This window comes from Lontra canadensis, unplaced genomic scaffold (genome assembly GCF_010015895.1).
Source record: "Lontra canadensis isolate GAN:19392208 unplaced genomic scaffold, GSC_riverotter_1.0 scaffold82, whole genome shotgun sequence".
NCBI lineage: Eukaryota > Metazoa > Chordata > Mammalia > Carnivora > Mustelidae > Lontra > Lontra canadensis.
The window spans coordinates 361,518-385,078 of record NW_022631076.1 but is presented as its reverse complement, the minus strand read 5'-3'; the positions used below and the strand labels follow the sequence as shown (position 1 = coordinate 385,078).

At 44.0% G+C, this 23,561-nt stretch overlaps 1 protein-coding gene across 2 annotated transcripts; it reads left to right on the top strand.

Annotated features, from left to right (window-relative positions):
• The first annotated feature begins 287 nt into the window (after nucleotides 1-287).
• Nucleotides 288-15,822, top strand: SEC11C (SEC11 homolog C, signal peptidase complex subunit). 2 transcript variants are annotated; one of them, XM_032882388.1, is made up of 6 exons: nucleotides 294-459; nucleotides 7,212-7,321; nucleotides 10,303-10,452; nucleotides 12,426-12,545; nucleotides 14,929-14,986; nucleotides 15,622-15,822. In XM_032882388.1, the coding sequence occupies exons 1-6, from the start codon at nucleotides 373-375 to the stop codon at nucleotides 15,673-15,675; spliced, it is 579 nt and encodes a 192-aa protein (XP_032738279.1). In that variant the 5' UTR covers nucleotides 294-372; the 3' UTR covers nucleotides 15,676-15,822. The 2 variants fall into 2 exon arrangements, with proteins under 2 accessions (XP_032738280.1, XP_032738279.1); XM_032882389.1 differs by lacking the exon at nucleotides 12,426-12,545 and having other exon boundaries at nucleotides 288-459.
• The last annotated feature ends 7,739 nt before the right edge of the window (nucleotides 15,823-23,561 follow it).

Sequence of the window (23,561 nt, the reverse complement as noted above, 5' to 3'; positions counted from 1 at the left end):
AGTTCCTCTCGAATAGTCACTTCCCCGAGTTGTCCCTGCGATATGCAAGATCACCCTCTCTCCCAAGCTCGCTGGGAAGGGTCGGACCAGGCTCCTCAGTAGCGTCGCTGCCCTCCCTAGAAGCCCTGGGGCTTTACTGGACGAGCCTCTCGTCCCGCGGCATTCTGGGAGTGGTAGTTTTCTTCCCAGTTCCCTCCTGGTGGACCAGTGCCTAAGACTCGCAGAGGACTCCCATTCCCAGACGCCCGAGCGAGCTGCCGGTCACGTGACCTGCACGGACAAGCGGCCGGTAGGCGGGGGCCGGGGCTGGCCGGGGCTCCGCTGCTGTGACATCCGGAGCGGCGGGCCGTCTCGGCCCTTGGAAAGCCCGCCATGGTGCGCGCGGGCGCCGTGGGGACGCATCTCCCGGCGTCCGGCTGGGACATCTTCGGGGACCTGAGGAAGATGAACAAGCGCCAGGTAAGGGAGGCCCGCGGGGTGGGCGCGCCCGGAGCGAGAACGGGCTGCGACGGCGGGGAGTCGGGGCTTTCTGGGTAGGGCTCCGGCAAGGACAGCGACTGGGGCTGACGGCGCCCCCAGGCTCCTCCACCCGCTCTCAGAGGCCCTGGGTTCAAATCTGCGCAAACCCACGTGTGGGCACGGGTGTGCGCTGTCTTGCACTTAACAAGAGCGCAGTGAGGGGAGGGTGGTCAGGAAGGAGAAGAGGATAGGAATCTAGTCCTATGGATGTCAGATGTGGTTGGGAAAGCCGGGAGAGGCGACTCGGTCGTGAGTGACAGCTGTCTGCACGTGTTTGAAGGGCCAGCTTCTGGAAGAGGAAATAGATTTCTCTGTGAGGCTCTGGAGGCCTGACACCCGGAGGAAGGCTGCCCGCGGGTGGAAGGGGCGGGAAGGCAGGCGAAAGGAAGGCACTTTCTGACAGTGGACACTGTCCAGTAGTGCGTCTCAAAGTGATTTCTTCCCGTTCTGGGAAGTGTTCTCCCCACCGTGCGTCGGGACTAAATAAAGCTCCTTGTGCCTGGCGATCTCACTGGGGGTGCTCAGTCGTTTGACTGATTCAGTGTTCTACAGGGGACCCCAGAAGGCGTCCCTCAGATTCTGTCATCTGGCTGCATCTTGAAAATAGGAAACAGTTAACGTGGGGTCTCTGGGCAACTGGGGTTGATTTCTCACTCTTCTGTGACCTCAGAGGAAAACTTCCTTCTTGCTCTCTCCTTGGTCAGCTCCCTGGCCAGCTCCTCGGCCAGCATCGCTTTGAGTCTTCAATATAAGGCAAGAGTGAGTAGGGACTGGAAAGGAAGCCCGCTCAGTCAGGAAAAATGTGATGGCTTAAGCTTCTCGATAGAGAATTTAGGGAACCTGTAGGGCATGATAGATCCTAATGGATCCTAATACTTCTATCGATTTAAACAATAAATTATGCAAAGAAAAATGGATCCATCCTATTGGTAAGTTTGATTGTCGTTGAAAATGGTATAGGGCGTCCTGGATGGCCCAGTGGGTTAAAGTGTTCGACTCTTGATTTAGGCTCAGGTCAGAGTCCCCAGATAAAACCCCGCATGGGGCTCCCCGTTGGGTGTGGAGCCTGCTTAAGATTCTCTCTCTTCCTCTTCCTTTACTTCTCCCCTTCTCTTCACCCCCTCATGCTCTCTCCCTCTCTCTAAAACAAACAAAAACACTTAAAAAGAAACTGGTGCAAATTCTAATGATTTTGACACATCCTGTCATTTTTGCCGCTATACTGTGGAGTGGGATGATGCCTATGGCAGAACACAACGTATGCCTGTGGACATATGGGTTTTGTTTTGTTTTGTTTTCCAAATAGAATTTCATACTAGCGCAGCAGTGTGGGAGAGTTTGGTGACTCAAGTCACCAAGTCTAAACTGTCATTTAGAGTCTGGTTGTTTCTAGGTGTGCATAGCTGATGAGCTGTTAGGAGTTTCTGTGATTAAGATGAGTTGCGGCAGTGATTACCACCAGCTTGAAAAACCAGCAGCAAATTCCCTGAGCAATGAAACTGCTCCCAGGAAAATCCTCCAGAAAACAGAGCTTTATTTAAAACTCCAGACTTAATTGGCTAGGTTTTTAAAACGTCTCTAAAACTGGTACTAATTACTGGTGGTTATAATTGCAGGCTATCAGAGAAGGCCTTCTGATGAATGTCTCAATTCCTAAACTAGTTTGCCTTTTGAAAGATCTGTGTATTTCCACTCTTGGTGATAAGGCCTGTCAGAAGCTATTGCATTGTCTGTGTTTTGCTGGTTTTCTGATTAAAATGTAGAAGCTCAAATCTGCTTCCTCCTGATACTTTTTTTCTTTTCTTTTAAGCTTTGTCCTTTTGTTTCTTTTTCTTTTTCCCTCCAAAATAGCATCCTCTGACACCTTGTCAGGCATGCATGCTCTGCCAATTGGAAGTGGGATCTCCTTTCTCTGCTGCCCCAGCTTGCTATAAAGTAAGGCAAGAGCCACATGCAAAAACAGGGACTCTTTGTTTCTGCAGCGAGGAAGAGAGGAAGGAAGAAAGACAGCTACTGGCATTTCTGCTGCTTTGTCGGCCAGAATATCGCGTCTGAACTGTTTGTTTGAAACTCTCAGACATTGGCTGTTTTCATCTTTGGTGGACAAAGACTGAGTGTGGGCTGCTTCTGAACTTTTGCTTTGGCTGTGAATCAACAAGCTTAGAAAGTTGGTAGGTGATGATGGACAAACAAAAGGCACCAGTGAAACGTGGTGGTGTATTTCTTACGTTGCAGTCAGTTTGTCAGTAGTTCAACCAAAATTATGTTTCTGGATCCCAGAATTTTATTTTTTTTAATATTTTATTTATTTATTTGACAGAGGGATAGAGAGCACAAGTAGGCAGAGTGGGAGGCAGAGGGAGAGGAGGAAGCAGGCTCCCTGCTGAGCAGAGAGCCAGATGCGGGGCTCGATCCCAGGAGCCAGGACCCAAAATCATAAAACTGTGGCTTGGGGTGGCTCAGTGGGTTAAAGGCTCTGCCTTCGGCTTAGGTTATGATCCCAGGGTCCTGGGATAGAACCCCACATCTGGCTTTCTGCTCAGCAGGGAGCCTGCTTCCTCCTCTCTCTCTCTGCCTGCCTCTCTGCCTACTTGTAATCTCTGTCTGTCAAATAAATAAATAAAATCTTTTTAAAAAATGAAATAAAATAAAACTGTGGCTTGGGGCTTTCCCAGTCAGATCTGTAATGCATAATGAAACAACATTTATTTATCAAGTCCTTCAAATCAGGCAGAGCAGGTAGAGAAGTTTTCGAATGTGAGCTACTTTAGACTGAGTGCCTTGCAAGGCAAATTTTACTTCGGGAGCAACAAGGGAATGTATTATAGCCCAGTGCTTTAACAGTCTCCACTTGGCACTCCAGTTTACTTGTCTTCTGGGTACTTAGTGATAATTTCATAATTTGCTATTGACACAGTAGCCAAAACGTTTTTTAATGGTGTGTAACTTTAATTTTGAATTAAATTTACTTTCTTTTCAATTATTACATCAGAATATCTTCACGGTTTTTAAAAAAATGTTATTTATGTATTGGAGAGAGAGAGAAAGCTGGAGAGAGAGAGTGAGCATGAGCAGGGGTGAGGGACAGAGAGAGAAGCAGGCTCCCAGCTGAGCAGGGAACCCAAGGCAGGACTCGATCCCAGGACCCTGAGATCATGACCTGACCCGAAGGCAGATGCTTAACCGACTGAGCCACCCAGGCGTACCTCTTCATGGTTATTTTAATTCAGTTTTATGTCCCTACTTGCAGTTGTTTCCTCCATAAACCTGGACTGAATAATTTCACAGACGTGTAGCAGGAGCAATACGAGCTCTGCTTTTCCTACCTCGCCACCGCGTCAGACTGTGTGTTTCTGTTTTGTCACACTCTTCGAAGTAATTATTTTAACAGCCATCTAATATTCTGTCATATTCCTTTAAACATTTATTTTCCCCAAACTTTGAAATTAATCCATGCCCATCACAGAAATTTTAAAGAATAGAGAATAGTTTAAAGAAGAAAATTCAGGGGCGCCTGGGTGGCTCAGTGGGTTAAGCCTCTGCCTTTGGCTCAGGTCATGATCTCAGGGTCCTGGGATCAAGCCCCACATCGGGCTCTCTGCTCGGCAGGGAGCCTGCTTCTGCCTCTTTCTCTGCCTGCCTCTCTGCCTACTTGTGATCTCTGTCTGTCAAATAAATAAATAAAATCTTAAAAAAAAAAAGAAGAAGAAGAAGAAGAAAATTCCATCACTCGTAACTCCGCCATGCTGAAATGGCCTCTGTTAACCTTGAGGGCAACTCCTTGTGTCTGTTTTACAAACTGTTTTGCAGTTTGTGGAGCTTCTACTGTAGCCTACACTTTTGTTTTAAATAGTGCTGTAACCTGCCATTATTTTACAACATCATTTCTCTGTTGTTGCTCAGTTATTTCCTTTTCTCTGTTACTAGAAATAGGACCATAACGCATATTGTTGGGCCATGATTCCCTGCCTGCGTTTCTTGTAGACTGAATTCCTAAAGCAGGACTACCGGACTGAAAGTAACCTTGTGTTAAAGTGCCAGATTGCTCTCAGAATGGCTGTCCGCTTGCCTTCTCACCGCAGTGGATCCTAGGCCAGCACCAAGTATTAGCATTAAAAAAACAAACAGAAATACCCCCAAACTTGAAACTTGCTAGGCATAAAAAAAGAAGAGAGGGCAGAGGCAGGATTGGGTTTGAGCACTCTAAGTGTTTATTCACCACTTGTATTTCTTTGGAAAATTAATAGTTTTAAGCTTTTGCTTCTTTTGTTGTTGTTTTGGGGATTTTAGTGTATTTCTTACTGTTTGTGCCCACCATATATTACAAAATGTTTATTTTCTCACTATTTATTCAACGACTTGAGCACTTACTTTTTGCCAGACCTGTATTGAATATTGGAGGTGCACCTGCATCTTGGTACAAGGCCAAAATGGTCTTTGCCTTTATGGAACATACAGTCTACTGTAAAAGACACATTAGAAATGATATGTGTAATTATGATAGTTATTATACAGATGGTATAAAGAAGTACAGAATGCAGTGAGAATATATAACAGGAGGACCCAGGCTGTTCTACAGCGGAGAGTAACAAATTCCAGCCCACCGGTAGGGGATTGGGGGAGGAACAGAGGGGAGAGAGAGAATCTCACCCAGGCTCCATGCCCAGCATGGAGGCCAGTGCAGGGCTCAATCTCACGTTCCTGATGTGATAATCTCACGTTCCTGAGCAAAAATTAAGAGTCAGACACTTAACCAACAGAGCCATCCAGGCACCTCCCCTCCCACCATCTGTTTTTATAAATAAAGTTTTATTGGAACACTGACCTACTAATTCTTTTACATGTTGTCTTACATGTTGTCTGTACAACAGACTCCAGTTGCTTTTCACTACAATGGAAGGGTAGAGTGATTTCAACAGAGACTGTGTGGCGTGTAAAATACTTATTATGTGGTTCTTAATAGAAAGTTTGCTGACTTCTAATTTAGTGGGTCAGGGAGGGCTTCCCTGGGGAACTGGTGCCGAAAGTAGGATTTAAGATGAGTGAGCATTAGGTATGCTGAGGAGTTGAGGGAGAGAGCCTCTGGGCTAATAGCCAGGTGTAGATCCCGAGTGGATAGGAGCACATGCTCTCTGAAGCACTGACAGATGCCACTAGTGTCCCTGGAGTGCCGTGAGCTTCACCGGCTGAAGCTAGGGAGGAGGGGGATGTACCAGAAAGGGCCATAGACCATATTCATCCTCAGCCAGCGGGCTGCAGTTGGAGGGATGCGATCGAGGGACAATTGAAACAGGGCACAGAGATGATCAGATGGCCAGAGGCACATTTGCGAGTGCATGGAGAGCGTAATGCAGAGAGCGCCTCAGAACAGGTGTGTGTGGCCATCAGGAGACTGGTCCCCATGGGCTCTGCTGGTGGCTTGGATGAGAGCGGCGCCAGTGGGAGAGAGAACACAACAGACTCCAGAAATGTTCAGAAGGTAGAATGTGTAGAACGAATGGGGGGTCGTGGTGACAAGAGTCCTGCCATGTAGGCGAGCACATATGGCAGCAGAGCAGGTGTACATGGGCAGGTAGAGGGGATCGTTGAGTTAGAGACGCGGGGACCAAGCACTTTCAGTCCAGGTCTGTTGTTGCGAGTGGTTGGTTCAGGTGGAGGGAGAAGGACGTTGGAGATGAGGATGTCTAAGAACTGAGACCCCGGACTGCTGGGTAGGCCATCTGCATGGCTCTTTGGATCACCCAGGACAAGGGTGAGAAGATTGAGGCAAGTACTAGAGTAAGGAGCCATCCTGGAGGGCACTAAGGGCAGATGCCCTGAGGGACTTACATTCCAAGTAGTAGCAGGCACAGTGACTTTTGTTCCTAAAGCCCCTTGGAAGACCGGAGACATCTGGCCCAACGATCCAGCTATAGTCCGATACAGGGTGTTGTGATGTGGGCACGTGTTGCTTCCCCCCTGTAGTCACCGGGGTTGGGTGTGGCTGGCCGCTGTCAGTAAAGGAAGAGCCTTGAGCTTTGGCGGGACAAGCCCCGTGGATCTTAACTCCGTGGTCTAAGGAGGAGCGAGGCCAGCGTGGAACTCGATACCATCTTGTGTGGCTTTCTGCCTGTGTTCTTAACCACATAGTGTTTGCTTTTTACTTCCTAAAACATTTATGGAAAATTTAAATATCCAGGTCTTTAAAGTTTTTGTTCACTTTGAAATGTAATCTTAGGTGCAGAACAGCTCATTGCTAAGCACTATAGGACTGTGAAGCCTCCTTTGAGGCCCCTTTGGCCAGGGGGCTAAGGAGCGGCTCTAGGTAAACCACACTGCGTGCATCAGGCTCTCAGGTCTGATGGGCATTCTCTAGAGCAGGAGGCCCTCCGGGTAGAACTTGAATAATGGGACTCTTCAGGGTTGAAGGGTCTAGGAAATCCCAGTCAGGTGAGTAGAATCTTACCGAGGCTCTAACAAAGTAGGTTCCATCTCTCATTGCTCATTGAAAGGGAGACAATATACGGACGGCTCATGCCATGGACAGAAGTTGAAATACTACTTGAGTTTGTGTGAATTAGTTTAATATCCTAAAATCACAGTTTAGCCTTTTGTTTTGTTTTGTTTTTTTGTAAACTGGCTCATCGCCAGCATCGAGTTTGTGCCTGTTCTTTCACTCGTTTTCACTTTGGGTCTGGCCTTTCCCGTTCCAGCTCTATTACCAGGTTTTAAACTTTGCCATGATCGTGTCTTCTGCGCTCATGATCTGGAAAGGCTTGATCGTCCTCACCGGCAGCGAGAGCCCAATCGTGGTGGTGCTGAGGTAGGTCCCGCACACGGTCACGCTGCTGTCGCGCTGCTGTCACACTCTGCCCCATGACAGAGGAGCAGTGTTGCCTGAGCGAAAGCCTGCGTGACAGCCAACACTCTGTGTTCTCACTGGGTGGAGTATTAGAATGTTCTTCGTTGATACTGTTTTCATTTCCTTCTGCCCTTTGTTGAAACACCCCCACTTTCTCAGCACACGCTTCGGAGCTCTTTTCGCGCACATGCTAACGCTCCAGTGCGGAGTATTTGCTCTTGTATTTTAATGCTCTAACGCACCTGAAATAACAGTCCTCCACGATTATGTGTGCACAAATGGACTTTAAACATCAGTAGTTTGAAACTGTGATTTAAAACTGTGATTTGGTTTTCTTTGTCCCCGACAGCCTGTGAGGTGGCCCTCCGCAGTGCCCCGCAGTGTACCCGGCAATTTTAAGCGTCTCCCGCAGCGCTCTTGTAGGTGGCTGCTCCCTTCCGGAGACCACTGCCCTCCTAGAGCGCACGGTGTGCACTTTAGAAAAGCTAATACTTTAGTAAACTATATGTAGCTGTACAGTTCTGCAAGGGGAAAGCGTAATCCATTTGAAATTTTAAAAACCACACTTGGGAGCCCTTCGGTGGTTCAAGAGGCTACCTGTCCAGTGCGTCCCAGACCATCGCGCCTCGCTGTGGGTGGGAATGGAGCCCGTGTGTGTTATAGGTAGCAGTGACCAGGTCAGGGTCACCGCTGGTCTTTGTGGCTCCCCAGCCAGTTCCTTTCCCTCTACTGGCCTCTTCTGCCGTGTCGTGGGGCTTCAGCCAGGACGCTGGCTTCACGTGATTGCCCTCGTGTGACTGGCCAAGGGGCCTATTCTAGAGACACACTGCTTTCATAAGCTGAGGGGCCTCAGGAGAGCATACAGGTTTCTAATTCGCTGGTGTCCACACTGCTCTAGGAGTGCCCCGGGATCCAGGGGTTAGGTTAGGAGGGAGACGGGGATCAAGTGCGTGGATTCTAGACACCTCAGCCTTCTTTTGGTTATGGCGACTCCATTTTTATGTATTGTATATGGAGGTGCATCCTGGTGAGACCTTATTTGAAGGAAGGATTTTAAGGCTTCTTCTTTTTTTTTTTTTTTTTTTGTCTTTTTTTTTTTTTTAAGAAATTAAACACCTCTGGGGTGCCTGGGTGGCTCAGTCAGTTAAGCCGTCTTCCTCCCGCTCAGGTCATGAGCTCAGGGTTCTGGGATGGAGTCCTGCATTGGGCTCCCTGCTCAGCGGGGAGTCTGCTTCTCCCTCTGCCCCTCACCTCACTCATGTTCTCTCTCCCTCTCTCAAATAAAGAAATAAAATCTTAAAGAAAAAAAAAAGAAATTAAAAATCTCTGATTGAGATGGGCCATCTCGCTTAACAAATAAAGAGCCGGAGGCCCATGAAGGCCAGGCCACTCGCATCTTGCAGTACTTTCCGCAGAGCCAAAACCAGATCCCAGGTGTTCTGGTTTTTCTTAAGTCACTGAGATACACTTGTACGCAGAGACTGTTATAACATTGCTGTCTGTAGGGACTTCTTTTTTTTTTTTTTTTTAAAGCATCCTTTATAGTTCTAAAGCACTTTGGTTTGTCAACATAAACTGTTGAGATCATGAGAGCGACCCTGGGGAACACTGACCTTTGGGAAATCCCTGGCCCATGAGGAAAGCAAGCATAAGTTGTTATTAGTGAAAAATTTCAAAGCAGTACTTTTCTCATGAGACACAAGAATGACTTTTGACGACACACTGTACCCTTCTGCCTCTGAGACTTATCCAGAAGGTTTGTATTCTAGCTGTGGTTCTTAATTGTTTGCTCTTTTTTCCCCCTCCTAGTCATTTATATTTCTAGCTCTATGTTTTTTACTCAGATTTCCTATTTTTGAATGCTAGATCTATTATGATACTTAGTGTCACTGGTTTCAATTAAAAATAAACACACCAGCAAGTACTTAGTGACAGGCCAGTCTCTACTGTGTTCCTCTTTGCTGATCCGTGCGTGCTGACAAGTTTAAGGTGGCCCAGACTCGGGAGAGACAGGAGGGCCAACTTTTTGAGCTGCTTCCATTATGAACTCACATTTCCTTTAGTGCACTCACTAGTCTGATTCTTCCTCCCGGAGTCTTGCCCTCAACAAACTTCTTGCTGGTTTTTGATCATACAGCCCCTATATTGCAATATTTTGGGTCTTATTTATTTTCTCATGCTTTAAGGCAAAGCGTGAGCATATGGAAAATGAATTCTGTTTTAATAATTTCAGCTTCTACTAGATTATAGTTCACTTTGAATCCACTGAAGATTTTTGGCATGGGTTTAAACTAGTACCATGTGGGATTATTTATTGACCTCTACATCCAAAGCAGTCAACATTTGTTAAAATTCAGCTTTCTGTAGAATATGGTCTGAAGGATGAGGTGGCTGGAGTCCCAAGAGGTGGGTTTGAATTTTATCCCAACCCTCAGCTTGGTTTGCAGATAGATCACTCTCCCAAGGCGTTCATTTTTTTCCTTCTCTTCCTTGAATGGGATTGCCCACGTCCTAGGTGCTGAGGATGAACCATGAAACGCAAGAATTGCCCTAGAGTATCAACCAGCTTTCTGAGTCTGCACTTCAGAATGAAAATACTAATGTATTTATAGATGTAAGACTTTTTCTTTGAGGCTAAAAATTGGCAGCTTTCACCTCAAAGAGTTCATATTATACTTGGTTCTTTGTCTACATAATGCAAAGTATAAGGGGCTTGCTGCTATCCTTTTCATACTTAATCTAAGGAGAAATCATTTCCTTGATGTCATCATCATGAGCAGTCAGAAGGGAACCACTGTGGCTTGGTTGATAGCTCCCAGACCTGGCCGATGATTCATGGAGGTTGAGACTTTCACTGATACGTTTACTTTTGTATTCTTCATGAATTGAAAGTTCCCCTGTGGATCCAGGCTAATTGGATGTGATTTTGCATTTCTTCCCAGTGGCAGTATGGAGCCGGCCTTTCATAGGGGCGACCTTCTGTTCCTGACAAACTTCCGGGAAGACCCTATTAGAGCTGGTGAAATCGTGGTTTTTAAAGTCGAAGGACGAGACATTCCAATAGTTCACAGAGTGATCAAAGTTCATGAAAAGTAAGGTGGCTTGACTTCTTTTTGGTGGTGTTTTGTAAATTTTGGTGGCCAGATTTATTTATTCATTCATTCATTCATTCATTACTCATTCATTCCATTAGTACTGATCAAACTTATTTTCCCCATTTTTTCTTCCTCAAGTTTTTACTTAAATTCCAGTTTTCCAGTTAGTCAACATACAGTGTGTTATTAGTTTCAGGTGTGGAATTTAGTGACTCAATTTCGGAAGCCAGTTTTCATGGTTGATTGGAAAGTAGCAGACGCTTTGGGTTACACTCCCAGTCCTCCCGTTTACTAATTGGGTGACTTTGGACCCGCTACTTTACCCAGTCTGCAAGGGCATGATAACATTATCATTTCCCACCGTGACTCACAGGGCGATTATGAGAACTGAATGGATGGTGTTTCTGGAAGCACCCAGTAACTTGAGTTGCTGCACAGTGGGAGGTGGAGTGTACGAGAGCATAGCAGTTATTTGAAGGAGTCTGAGAAAATCCACTCCCATCGCAGCTGAGGATTATGACGATGTGAGGACACTTCCGAAATGCAGAAAGCTGCCTGTTTCTCTGTGTGACTTCGGACAAGGTGCCGTTTGCAGCGGTAGCCTTAGCCCTGGACAGCGGCACGTCCCTTTCCCTGACCCGGCCCAGAGTTCAGTCATTGCGTGTCCTGCTTCACTGCCCTGCCCCCCGACAAATGCTCTTTCTTTCTGTTAAATGCCAGTGGTGGCTTCCGAAGACACTTTTTGGGAACTGGAAACGATGACTTCTACCCCAAATGCGTTAAGTTCCCGGGAGAGGGTGCAGTCACGTGATGATGTGTTACCGCCTGTGGACTGGGTTATTCATTCACCTCATGCGGCCCTAGTGTAGCATTTTTACCTGCCTGAGTTATGGGATTAAACTGAGTTGTGTGTACTTGTATTTTTTAAATAACAGAGTGTTTCTCATTGTGTGTGTGTGTGTGTGTGTGTGTGTGTGTGTACGCATGCGCGTACCTTCACTATTTGTACATTTCCAGTATTAGGTTCCCATCCCATTCACTGCTTGCAGGGCTTCCCCAAAGAAGTTGATGCTTAAAATCGTCCCTTTGTTCTGCTGTAAACATCAGAATGGGCCTGTTCCATTTGTGTTGTGCTCGTGGTACGGCACGGTGGGACTTGATGTCCACTCGTTAACTGGCTGATAAAGAAATACGTGTGTAACGTGTCACATAACATGACAGCTGACTTAAAAATAATTTCTACAGATGAGAAATTATTCAAAGTTGAGGAAATAATGGTGATTTTCTGTAATTTGCCTGAGTTGCGGGAGAGACTGCTTGGGGTTTTATTTTCTTGCTTTCCTTTCTAACCGCAGCTGCAAATCAGCTTGCTCCTTTTGGCATGGTTTCAAATCTTTGTGGGCTTTTAATATTTTATCTAATTATACTAGTGCCTTTTTTCATTTGTCTTATTGAAAGAAGACCCCCTTTATAGCTCTGTAATGCTGTAATGTTGTGTTTCTGGTGTCAAGGCTATGTAAGCACCGGTTTAGAATGTTGAAAATTAATCCCGCGGGTCTCTTTACCACACTGATTTTATGCCATTTGTGAATCCTGTTTCTTTGCAAACCGGATTTTATACCACTTTGCTCAGTGTTGAAGGAAGTAATGCATTACCATTCTACATTTGGCAAGGAGAAGTAAGTTTGAGGAGGGGTAAGGGCACGCCCGCATTTGAATTAGCCTTGTGCTCAAATCATGCTTTTTGGTTATCAGGGTAACAGGAGCATTTTGGAATTTGAGTCTGCAAAATCACCAGTAGACCTGTGCATTAGTTGGATAGTTAGCTGTAAGCAATCACCTTAGACCAGGAAAGATCCAGTCATCGTCTAAATGCCCATATCTGACTGTGACATGCCGGGTAGACTAATTGTTTCCTAGCGATGCCGTGCTGAAAATCATTTGTGAAAGGACATTATTTTGCTTTCTAGAGATAATGGAGACATCAAATTTCTGACTAAAGGAGACAATAATGAAGTGGACGACAGAGGCTTGTACAAAGAGGGCCAGAATTGGCTTGAGAAGAAGGATGTGGTGGGAAGGGCCAGAGGGTGAGCATTAACTTATATAAAAGTTATATAAAAGATTCAGAAACTAGGGACGCCTGGGTGGCTCAGTAGGTTAAAGCCACTGCCTTCGGCTCAGGTCATGATCCCAGGGTCCTGGGATCGAGCCCCGCATCAGGCTCTCTGCTCAGCGGGGAGCCTGCTTCCCTTCCTCTCTCTCTGCCTGCCTCTCTGCCTACTTGTGATCTCTCTCTGTCAAATAAATAAATAAAATCTTAAAAAAAAAAAAAAAAAAAGATTCAGAAACCAGAAAGATAGTAACAGAGAAACTAGGGGGCGCCCGGGTGGCTCAGTTGGTTAAGCATCCAACTCTTGGTTTCAGTTCAGGTCATGGACTCAGGGTTGTGACATTGAGCCCTGCACTGGGATTCTCAGTGTGGAGCCTGCTTGGGATTTTCTGCCCCTTTCTCTCTTTCTCTCCCTTTCTCTCTTTCAGTCTCCCTCTCTCTTTCCCTCCCTTCCTCCCTCAAAAAAAAAAAAAAAAAAGAAAGAAAGAAAGAAGTGTATAGGATAATAGAATCGCTCGTTACAAATATTATATGTCAGGAGAGTTGTAAGTAGCCCAGTTTGTACTCCATGCTGCATTTACTGTGGAAATACTGCTCAGAACTAAGGACCTAAAATCTAAAACTGGATACAAGTGTGTTATCTGTATCATTGGTTTAACTCTATTTTTGAAAGAAATCTTCACCTAGAGATTAGTTATTTGTGGTTTCAAATAGCATTACAAGAAATCCTCCCAGAGATAATCACTGTTTCACACTCAAGGGAATATTCTAGACATTCCCTGTACCTATAGAGATATGTGCATATATCGTATATAATTTTACATAGTAGAATTTTATTTTATGTTTTCACCCAACAAGAAGTTGGAAATAGATTTCTGTGTCAAATCTACATCCAGGTATTTTTAAGTGGCCACATACTGTTGTTCCACTGAGAATCATAAAATCATAACTTAACCAGTTTTCTTTTGGTGGACGGTTAGACTATTTCCTGTTTTTCTCTACCAGAAACAGTTATGTGATAAAACTTTTAATATTCATCTTTTCATAATTGTTCCAACGATTAGTTCTACCTCTGATGCAGAGGAGCCTGTATCCTCTTATTAAAAAAAAAAAAACAAAAAAGACAATTCTTCCCCTCTCCTGGTGACCCCTTATGCTTAACCCTTGTTAGAAGTGCCTTTTTTTTTTTTTTTTTAAATCTTCATTAAATCCCACAAGCTGTTTGAGGCTGGAGAACCCAGTTACCATTTTGTAAGATTTAGCTTTATCAACTAGACTGTGGTTTGAGGCCTCTTCCTACCCCGTTTCTCCCTCTGCTCACCTTCTAACTCCTTCCCCCCCGTTGCGATGCTGGCATATCTGTGGGGAGAAGAGAGAGACTTCCAGCTGCTCAGTCCTCTATTTTGTAGACATCTGGAGGACAAGCTTTGTATAAAGGAGAAGTTGGGGCTGCTGATTTACATAGGATTGGTGGGTACAGGGTGCCTTACCTGGTTTCCCCTTAGTTAGGTAAGGCTTGGGTCCGCTGATTGCATCTTTATTATTTTTTTTTTTTTTTAGATGTTATGTATTTGTTTATTTAACAGAGAGAGAGAGAGAGCACAAGCACGGGGCGGGGCAGGCAGAGGGAGAAGCAGACTCCCTGCTGAGCACAGAGCCCAGTTTGGGACTCCATCCCAGGACCCTGAGCTCATTACCTGAGCTGAAGGCAGACGCTTAACCCACTGAGCCACCCAGGCGCCCCCCACTGATTGCATCTTGACATGAATTTTATCAGCAGACTCACTGGCTAGCTTATGCCCCAGACCTTCTGTGTCTGCAATCATCATCATGTGTGGGTATAAATTATGGGACTCACATCTGTGTTCACAGCCCAATAAGCCTGTTTGTTACATCTGAAAAGCCCCGTGAAATATCAATGATGATGGTTCTTCCAGTTACAAACTAATTCTCCATGTATTTTGAAAGCTTTCCCCGACAGCCGTCTTTATATAGGCTGTCTGGATATGACTTCTCCACTAAAAAAATTAAAAACTAGCTTGATGGCCATTGTCGGTTCCATATGTACAAGTGGCTCAACTAATTATTTTAATTCTGCTATGGTGAATGCAGCAGGCGAAGACAGGCAGCATCTCTAGTTAAAATCATGTGCCTGCTTAAAAAATCGTCCCGCTGTTAGTGGTGATGCTTTTGATTAAGAGAGCCTTTTGAGGCAGGAGTGAATGTTAGTCTTACAGCCCGAATAGAGCTATTCCCAAGGAAGATTTGCATCTTAAGGCTGATTTAGGGTGTTTTTAAATGCTGCCATCATCATATTACAAGCAATTTTCATATTTCTGGCTTTTCATCCTACAATTTAGGTTTTTACCATATGTTGGTATGGTCACCATAATAATGAATGACTACCCAAAATTCAAGGTAGGAATGTGTTTGTGTGTCTGCATTACAAATGTATATATATTGGAGCTTTTACACGTGCCACTGTAAAGATGCAGTCTGTTTAAAGTGTTCTGCTGGTGTGGTTTTTTGTTTTTGGTTTTTTTTTCCAGAATGTTTGTATTTAACTAAAATTAACATTACCATTTAAATTATCAACACTTAAATCAGTTATTTAAAATAGCTACTTTCATCTTTTGTGTTCATAGTGTATTCTAAAATGGCACCTCTATATTTGTTGCTTTTTATCATGGAAATCTTTAAACATACAAAAAAAAGTGGTACCATAAACCCAGTAATGATGTTCTCTCAAGTTCAGTAAAAATGATACCTATATTTTTAAAAAACCACTTGAAACACAATAGGGAACGTACACAGGAATGAGCGATGAATTGGCTGGGTTTGTTGGGTGCTTAATCCTTAGTCCGTCAGTATCTGTGGGGGTTTTAAACCATAACGTGGCACTGAGCAGCTAGTTTGGAGAACCACGCATGGGGGGAAGAGGTCATCTTTGGATTCTGTCCTCAGTCTAGCCCTGAGCATACTTCATCTGAATACGTTTATAGACCAAACTAATTTGTGGAATTCAGAGTAATTTCCCACTGTTTTCTTTACAGTATGCTCTTTTGGCTGTAATGGGTGCTTATGTGTTGCTAAAACGTGAATCCTAAAATGAGAAGAAGTTCCTGCAACCAGACTGAAATGAATTCTGCTGAAAAAGAGAAAACCTAATATATTTGAAATGTTCCACTTTCTGTATAAAAGGAAACAATGTGGAGACATTTTTGTCTTGTCCAAATAAATGATTCATCAGCGAAGATTGTTTCCTTTTGTGGGCTCTGATTTGAACCTCCTCCATCTATGTGCCACTCCTAGTCGTCATTCCAAGCCAAGCACAGGGGTCTGGGCCACTTCCGGACCTGCTGCTGGGGACATCCAGGGTCCCCACGATGTAGTCCTAATGTCTGAGTTTCAAAACTAAAACTCTGCATAGCATAATAACATTTCTAGGGGAAATGAACAGGCCCCTAAAAAGAAATGGTTTCTTATTTATTAAAGTACAACCTGATCAGTAAATAAAGCCTAAAACCTTTTTTAAAAGGAAAGATCTAATCTGCTTTGTGTTCGTGGCAGGTTGGATCTTGAGAGGGTTAGATAAATTTTTTGAAAAGTGCTTCATGCTTCATAAATTAGAAAAACAGTGGATTCTCCTCTGAAAACTTACAAAAAGTACAGAAGGGTAAGAGGGACACGTCCCTCTCTGTAGTTTCCCAGGGACCTGCGCTGTGGGAGTCACACCCGCACAGCATACAGTCCTGCATAGAAAGTAGTCCTTCGCGAGACTGTCTGTCAGGCACTTCTGTCCCCACTGCCATGCTAGGTGCTGGGCTATGAAGTCCTAGCCTGGATGGAGTTTGCAGCGTTTGGGGGGAACACACAGCGGTGACAGTTGCCCTGAAGTAGAATTAAACAGGGTCCGCTAAGAGAGAGCCTAAGAGAATCCTTGCTTTTCATGAGGCCAGGGAAGACCTCTGAGGAGGGGACCTGGAGCTGAGTTCAGAAGGCAGGCAGATAAATCCTGGGGAAGAGCATTCCAGTCCAGAGAAGGGGCTGGGGGTTGGGGGGATGCTCTCAGGCTTTAGTGAGAGGGTGGAGGCCCTGACTGCCCTTAAAGGCAGGTTCTGACTCAGGAGGCCCGGGATGGGGTCAGAGACTCTGCATTCCTGACTCCCTCCCCGGGATGGCGATGCTGCTGGGGCCTGCACCGCAGCCCGTGTAGCGGTGTTAGAGGGGTAGAAAGGAGGCCAATGAGGTTTTCAAATGCACTGTTCAGTTGTAGCAGAAAGGTTCTCTTTCATGGAACAGTGTGATGTTGACATTCTTTTGGTGAGAACTTGCCAGTCTCCGTCCTTCTTTGAAGTCTGTCCCAATCTGGGGGAAGGGCTTGGAACCCCTAAAAGCCACTTACCCTTCTCTCGGCCTCGAGCAAGCTCAGTTCTCTCTGCAGCAAATGGAGGATAGGACCTGGCCTGTGTGCGGCACACGCCCCATCACCCTTGCCCGCGTCAGGTGCTTTCGCTTTCAGTGTGAGCCTGTGCCTTGTCACCCCCTTGCACAGCTCGTCTGATGGGAGCCCCAGTCCGATTGGGGAAGAGCAGCAGGAGTGATCTCCAGGGGCTGAGGGGGGGCAGCTGGCTCCTAAGCCTTTCTCTCTGCCAGAGCAGGTTGTGGCCATAACAATAGCCCTCATCCTGTCGAAATCAGTGAAGTGAAAGCAAGAGAGTTTACAGGACGCTTTCTAACAACATGATTCTCTTGTGCCCTTTAGTAAACTCCTTCCTTAAGAAAAAGATTTTTATTCCTTTAACTAAAAACAGAATATCAACATGTGGGGCCAAAGCTTTATTATTTTATCATCTTTCTGGGGTCTGCCATTGGTTAATGGAAACTCGGAAGACGCCTCACTGTGGCTGAGCTGATTGTTAATTCCCTCCGCAAGTCTGACATCCCGGCGTGAACCCTCCGTGCCTCGGCCGGCGCCGTCTGATCGTGGCTAGTTAGCAGCAGCTCCTTGGGCATCTAAGAGGCATCGGTGCTCACACGGTAGAGGTGGTGGGAATTGATGCGAGATCGAAGGTCATTTTCTGGGGGTCTCCGCTGCAGACCCACCATGGAGGGCACATCCACACGGGGCGGGCGTCCAAGCAGACGCGTGGGCGCTGCGACACCCGAACAATCTTCAGGAAGAACCTCTTGCTGGGAGCTTTCGGGTGCTCCTGGGACACACATTTCTTATGAGCTGGACAACTGTTTTCCCACCTCCCAACGGCCTCGAAGTCTCAAAATGGAAGGTGGCTGGTGGACGCTGGCCACACGAGAAATCCCCACTGAGAAGGGAGGAGACAATGGATAACGATGGGAGCAGGGAGGCCAGGATGCCCCCTGGGGTCGGGGCAGACAGCCCCCCCCCCGCACCCCCCCTCAGCTCACCGAGACCTCCTGGTGTTCGAAGAGGACTTAAGAAGTTAAACGGTGTTTGCTCTACTGTGTTGAAATCAACACAGGTTTCTGTAGGACGCTGGGAAGTTGCCATTACGGCAGGAAGCTTCAGCTTTTTTTTTAATATTTTTTTTAAATTTTATTTTTTATAAACATATATTTTTTTTCCCCAGGGGTACAGGTCTGTGAATCGCCAGGTTTACACACTTCCCCACACTCATCGTAGCACATACCCTCCCCAATGTCCCTAATAACCCCATCCCCCCAACCCCCCTCCCCCCAGCAACCCTCAGTTTGTTTTGTGAGATTAAGAGTCACTTATGGTTTATCTCCCTCCCAATCCCATCTTGCTTCATTTACTCTTCTCCTACCCCCTTAACCCCCCATGTTGCATCTCCTCTCCCTCATATCAGGGAGATCATATGATAGTTGTCTTTCTCCGATTGACTTATTTCGCTAAGCATGATACCCTCTAGTTCCATCCACGTCGTCGCAAATGGCAAGATTTCATTTCTTTTGATGGCTGCATAGTATTCCATTGTGTATATATACCACATCTTCTTTATGCATTCATCTGTTGATGGACATCTAGGTTCTTTCCATAGTTTGGCTATTGTAGACATTGCTGCTATAAACATTCGGGTGCATGTGCCCCTTCGGATCACTACGTTTGTATCTTTGGGGTAAATACCCAGCAGTGCAATTGCTGGGTCATAGGGTAGTTCTATTTTCAACATTTTGAGGAACCTCCATGCTGTTTTCCAGAGTGGTTGCACCAGCTTGCATTCCCACCAACAGTGTAGGAGGGTTCCCCTTTCTCCGCATCCTCGCCAGCATCTGTCATTTGCTGACTTGTTAATTTTAGCCATTCTGACTGGCGTGAGGTGGTATCTCATTGTGGTTTTGATTTGTATTTCCCTGATGCCGAGTGATATGGAACACTTTTTCATGTGTCTGTTGGCCATCTGGATGTCTTCTTTGCAGAAATGTCTGTTCATGTCTTCTGCCCATTTCTTGATTGGATTATTCGTTCTTTGGGTGTTGAGTTTGCTAAGTTCTTTATAGATTCTGGAGACTAGCCCTTTATCTGATATGTCGTTTGCAAATATCTTCTCCCATTCTGTCAGTTGTCTTTTGGTTTTGTTAACTGTTTCCTTTGCTGTGCAAAAGCTTTTGATCTTGATAAAATCCCAATAGTTCATTTTTGCCCTTGCTTCCCTTGCCTTTGGCGATGTTCCTAGGAAGATGTTGCTGTGGCTGAGGTCGAAGAGGTTGCTGCCTGTGTTCTCCTCAAGGATTCTGATGGATTCCTTTCTCACATTGAGGTCCTTCATCCATTTTGAGTCTATTTTCGTGTGTGGTGTAAGGAAGTGATCCAATTTCATTTTTCTGCATGTGGCTGTCCAATTTTCCCAACACCATTTATTGAAGAGGCTGTCTTTTTTCCATTGGACATTCTTTCCTGCTTTGTCGAAGATTAGTTGACCATAGAGTTGAGGGTCTATTTCTGGGCTCTCTATTCTGTTCCATTGATCTATGTGTCTGTTTTTGTGCCAGTACCATGCTGTCTTGATGATGACAGCTTTGTAGTAGAGCTTGAAATCTGGAATTGTGATGCCACCGACTTTGGCTTTCTTTTTCAATATTCCTTTGGCTATTCGAGGTCTTTTCTGGTTCCATATAAATTTTAGGATTATTTGTTCCATTTCTTTGAAAAAAATGGATGGTACTTTGATAGGAATTGCATTAAATGTGTAGATTGCTTTAGGTAGCATAGACATTTTCACAATATTTATTCTTCCAATCCAGGAGCATGGAACATTTTTCCATTTCTTTGTGTCTTCCTCAATTTCTTTCATGAGTACTTTATAGTTTTCTGTGTACAGATTCTTAGTCTCTTTGGTTAGGTTTATTCCTAGGTATCTTATAGTTTTGGGTGCAATTGTAAATGGGATGGACTCCTTAATTTCTCTTTCTTCTGTCTTGTTGTTGGTGTAGAGAAATGCAACTGATTTCTGTGCATTGATTTTATATCCTGACCCACTACTGAATTCCTGTACCAGTTCTAGCAGTTTTGGAGTGGAGTCTTTTGGGTTTTCCACATATAGTATCATATCATCTGCGAAGAGTGATAGTTTGACTTCTTCTTTGCCAATTTGGATGCCTTTAATTTCTTTCCGTTGTCTGATTGCTGAGGCTAGGACTTCTAGTACTATGTTGAATAGCAGTGGTGATAACGGACATCCCTGCCGTGTTCCTGACCTTAGAGGAAATGCTTTCAGTTTTTCTCCATTGAGAATGATATTTGCGATGGGTTTTTCATAGATGGCTTTGATAATATTGAGGTATGTGCCCTCTATCCCTACACTTTGAAGAGTTTTGATCAGGAAGGGATGCTGTACTTTGTCAAATGCTTTTTCAGCATCTATGGAGAGTATCATATGGTTCTTGTTCTTTCTTTTATTAATGTGTTGTATCACATTGATTGATTTGCGGATGTTGAACCAACCTTGCAGCCCTGGAATAAATCCCACTTGGTCATGGTGAATAATCCTTTTAATGTACTGTTGAATTCTATTGGCTAGTATTTTGGTGAGAATTTTTGCATCTGTGTTCATCAAGGATATTGGTCTGTAGTTCTCTTTTTTGATGGGATCCTTGTCTGGTTTTGGGATCAAGGTGATGCTGGCCTCATAAAATGAGTTTGGAAGTTTTCCTTCCATTTCTATATTTTGGAACAGTTTCAGGAGAATAGGAATTAGTTCTTCCTTAAATGTTTGGTAGAATTCCCCCGGGAAGCCGTCTGGCCCTGGGCTTTTGTTTGTTTGGAGATTTTTGATGACTGTTTCAATCTCTTTACTGGTTATGGGTCTGTTCAGGCTTTCTATTTCTTCCTGGTTCAGTTGTGGTAATTTATATGTCTCTAGGAATGCATCCATTTCTTCCAGATTGTCAAATTGGTTGGCATAGAGTTGCTCATAATATGTTCTTATGATTGTCTGTATTTCTTTGGTGTTAGTTGTGATCTCTCCTCTTTCATTCATGATTTTATTTATTTGGGTCCTTTCTCTTTTCTTTTTGATAAGTCTGGCCAGGGGTTTATCAATCTTATTAATTCTTTCAAAGAACCAGCTCCTAGTTTCATTGATTTGTTCTATTGTATTTTGGTTTCTATTTCATTGATTTCTGCTCTGATCTTTATGATTTCTCTTCTCCTGCTGGGTTTAGGGTTTCTTTCTTGTTCTTTCTCCAGCTCCTTTAAGTGTAGGGTTAGGTTGTGTACCTGAGACCTTTCTTGTTTCTTGAGAAAGGCTTGTACCGCTATATATTTTCCTCTCAGGACTGCCTTTGTTGTGTCCCACAGATTTTGAACCGTTGTGTTTTCATTATCATTTGTTTCCATGAATTTTTTCAATTCTTCTTTAATTTCCTGGTTGACCCATTCATTCTTTAGAAGGATGCTGTTTAGTCTCCATGTATTTGGGTTCTTTCCAAATTTCCTCTTGTGATTGAGTTCTAGCTTCAGAGCATTGTGGTCTGAAAATATGCAGGGAATGATCCCAATCTTTTGATACCGGTTGAGACCTGATTTAGGACCGAGGATGTGATCTATTCTGGAGAATGTCCCATGTGCACTAGAGAAGAATGTGTATTCTGTTGCTTTGGGATGAAATGTTCTGAATATATCTGTGATATCCATCTGGTCCAGTGTGTCATTTAAGGCCTTTATTTCCTTGTTGATCTTTTGCTTGGATGATCTGTCCATTTCAGTGAGGGGAGTGTTAAAGTCCCCTACTATTATTGTATTATTGTTGATGTGTTTCTTTGATTTTGTTATTAATTGGTTTATATAGTTGGCTGCTCCCACGTTAGGGGCATAGATATTTAAAATTGTTAGATCTTCTTGTTGGACAGATCCTTTGAGTATGATATAGTGTCCTTCCTCATCTCTTATTATAGTCTTTGGCTTAAAATCTAATTGATCTGATATGAGGATTGCCACTCCTGCTTTCTTCTGATGTCCATTAGCATGGTAAATTCTTTTCCACCCCCTCACTTTAAATCTGAAGGTGTCTTTGGGTTTCAAATGAGTTTCTTGTAGGCAACATATAGATGGGTTTTGTTTTTTTATCCATTCTGATACCCTGTGTCTTTTGATTGGGGCATTTAGCCCATTTACATTCAGGGTAACTATTGAGAGATATGAATTTAGTGCCATTGTATTGCCTGTAAGGTGACTGTTATTGTATATTGTTTCTGTTCCTTTCTGATCTACTACTTTTAGGCTCTCTCTTTGCTTAGAGGACCCCTTTCAATATTTCCTGTAGAGCTGGTTTGGTGTTTGCAAATTCTTTCAGTTTTTGTTTGTCCTGGAAGCTTTTAATCTCTCCTTCTATTTTCAATGATAGCCTAGCTGGATATAGTATTCTTGGCTGCATGTTTTTCTCGTTTAGTACTCTGAATATATCATGCCAGCTCTTTCTGGCCTGCCAGGTCTCTGTGGATAAGTCTGCCACCAATCTAATATTTTTACCATTGTATGTTACAGACTTCTTTTCCCGGGCTGCTTTCAGGATTTTCTCTTTGTCACTAAGACTTGTAAATTTAACTATTAGGTGACGGGGTGTGGACCTATTCTTATTGATTTTGAGGGGGGTTCTCTGAACCTCCTGGATTTTGATGCTTGTTCCCTTTTCCATATTGGGGAAATTCTCTCCAATAATTCTCTCCAATATACCTTCTGCTCCCCTCTCTCTTTCTTCTTCTTCTGGAATCCCAATTATTCTAATGTTGTTTCGTCTTATGGTGTCACTTATCTCTCGAATTCTGCCCTCGTGGTCCAGTAGCTGTCCGTCCCTCTTTTGCTCAGCTTCTTTATTTTCTCTCATTTGGTCTTCTATATCGCTAATTCTTTCTTCTGCCTCATTTATCCTAGCAGTGAGAGCCTCCATTTTTGATTGCACCTCATTAATAGCTTTTTTTATTTCAACTTGATTAGATTTTAGTTCTTTTATTTCTCCAGAAAGGGCTTTTATATCTCCCGAGAGGGTTTCTCTAATATCTTCCATGCCTTTTTCGAGCCCGGCTAGAACCTTGAGAATCGTCATTCTGAACTCTAGATCTGACATATTACCAATGTCTGTATTGATTAGGTCCTTAGCCTTTGGTACTGCCTCTTGTTCTTTTTTTTGTGGTGAATTTTTCCTCCTTGTCATTTTGTCCAGATAAGAGTATATGAAGGAACAAGTAAAATACTAAAAGGGTGGCAACAACTCCAGGAAAATATGCTTTAGCCAAATCAGAAGAGATCCCAAATCGTGAGGGGTGGGGAAGGGGATATAAAGAGGTTCAGAAAGAAAAAAAGAAAAGAAAAAAAAAGAAAAAGAAAAAAAGAAAACCAATAATGAAAAAATATAAAAAGGAAAAAAAATATATATATATTAGATGAACTAGTTAAAAAACGTTAAAAAAGAAAAGGGTAAAAGTTAAAAAAATTTAGCAGAAGAAGAGAAAAAAAATTGAAAAAGAAAAAAAAATTAAATTAACTGCAAGGCTA

Coding starts and splice junctions, on each gene's coding strand:
- SEC11C (XM_032882388.1), top strand. CDS start 373: ATGGTGCGCGCGGGCGCCGTGGGGACGCATCTCCCGGCGTCCGGCTGG. Junction 7,322..10,302: donor CCAATCGTGGTGGTGCTGAG/GTAGGTCCCGCA, acceptor ATTTCTTCCCAG/TGGCAGTATGGAGCCGGCCT. Junction 14,987..15,621: donor ATGACTACCCAAAATTCAAG/GTAGGAATGTGT, acceptor TTTTCTTTACAG/TATGCTCTTTTGGCTGTAAT.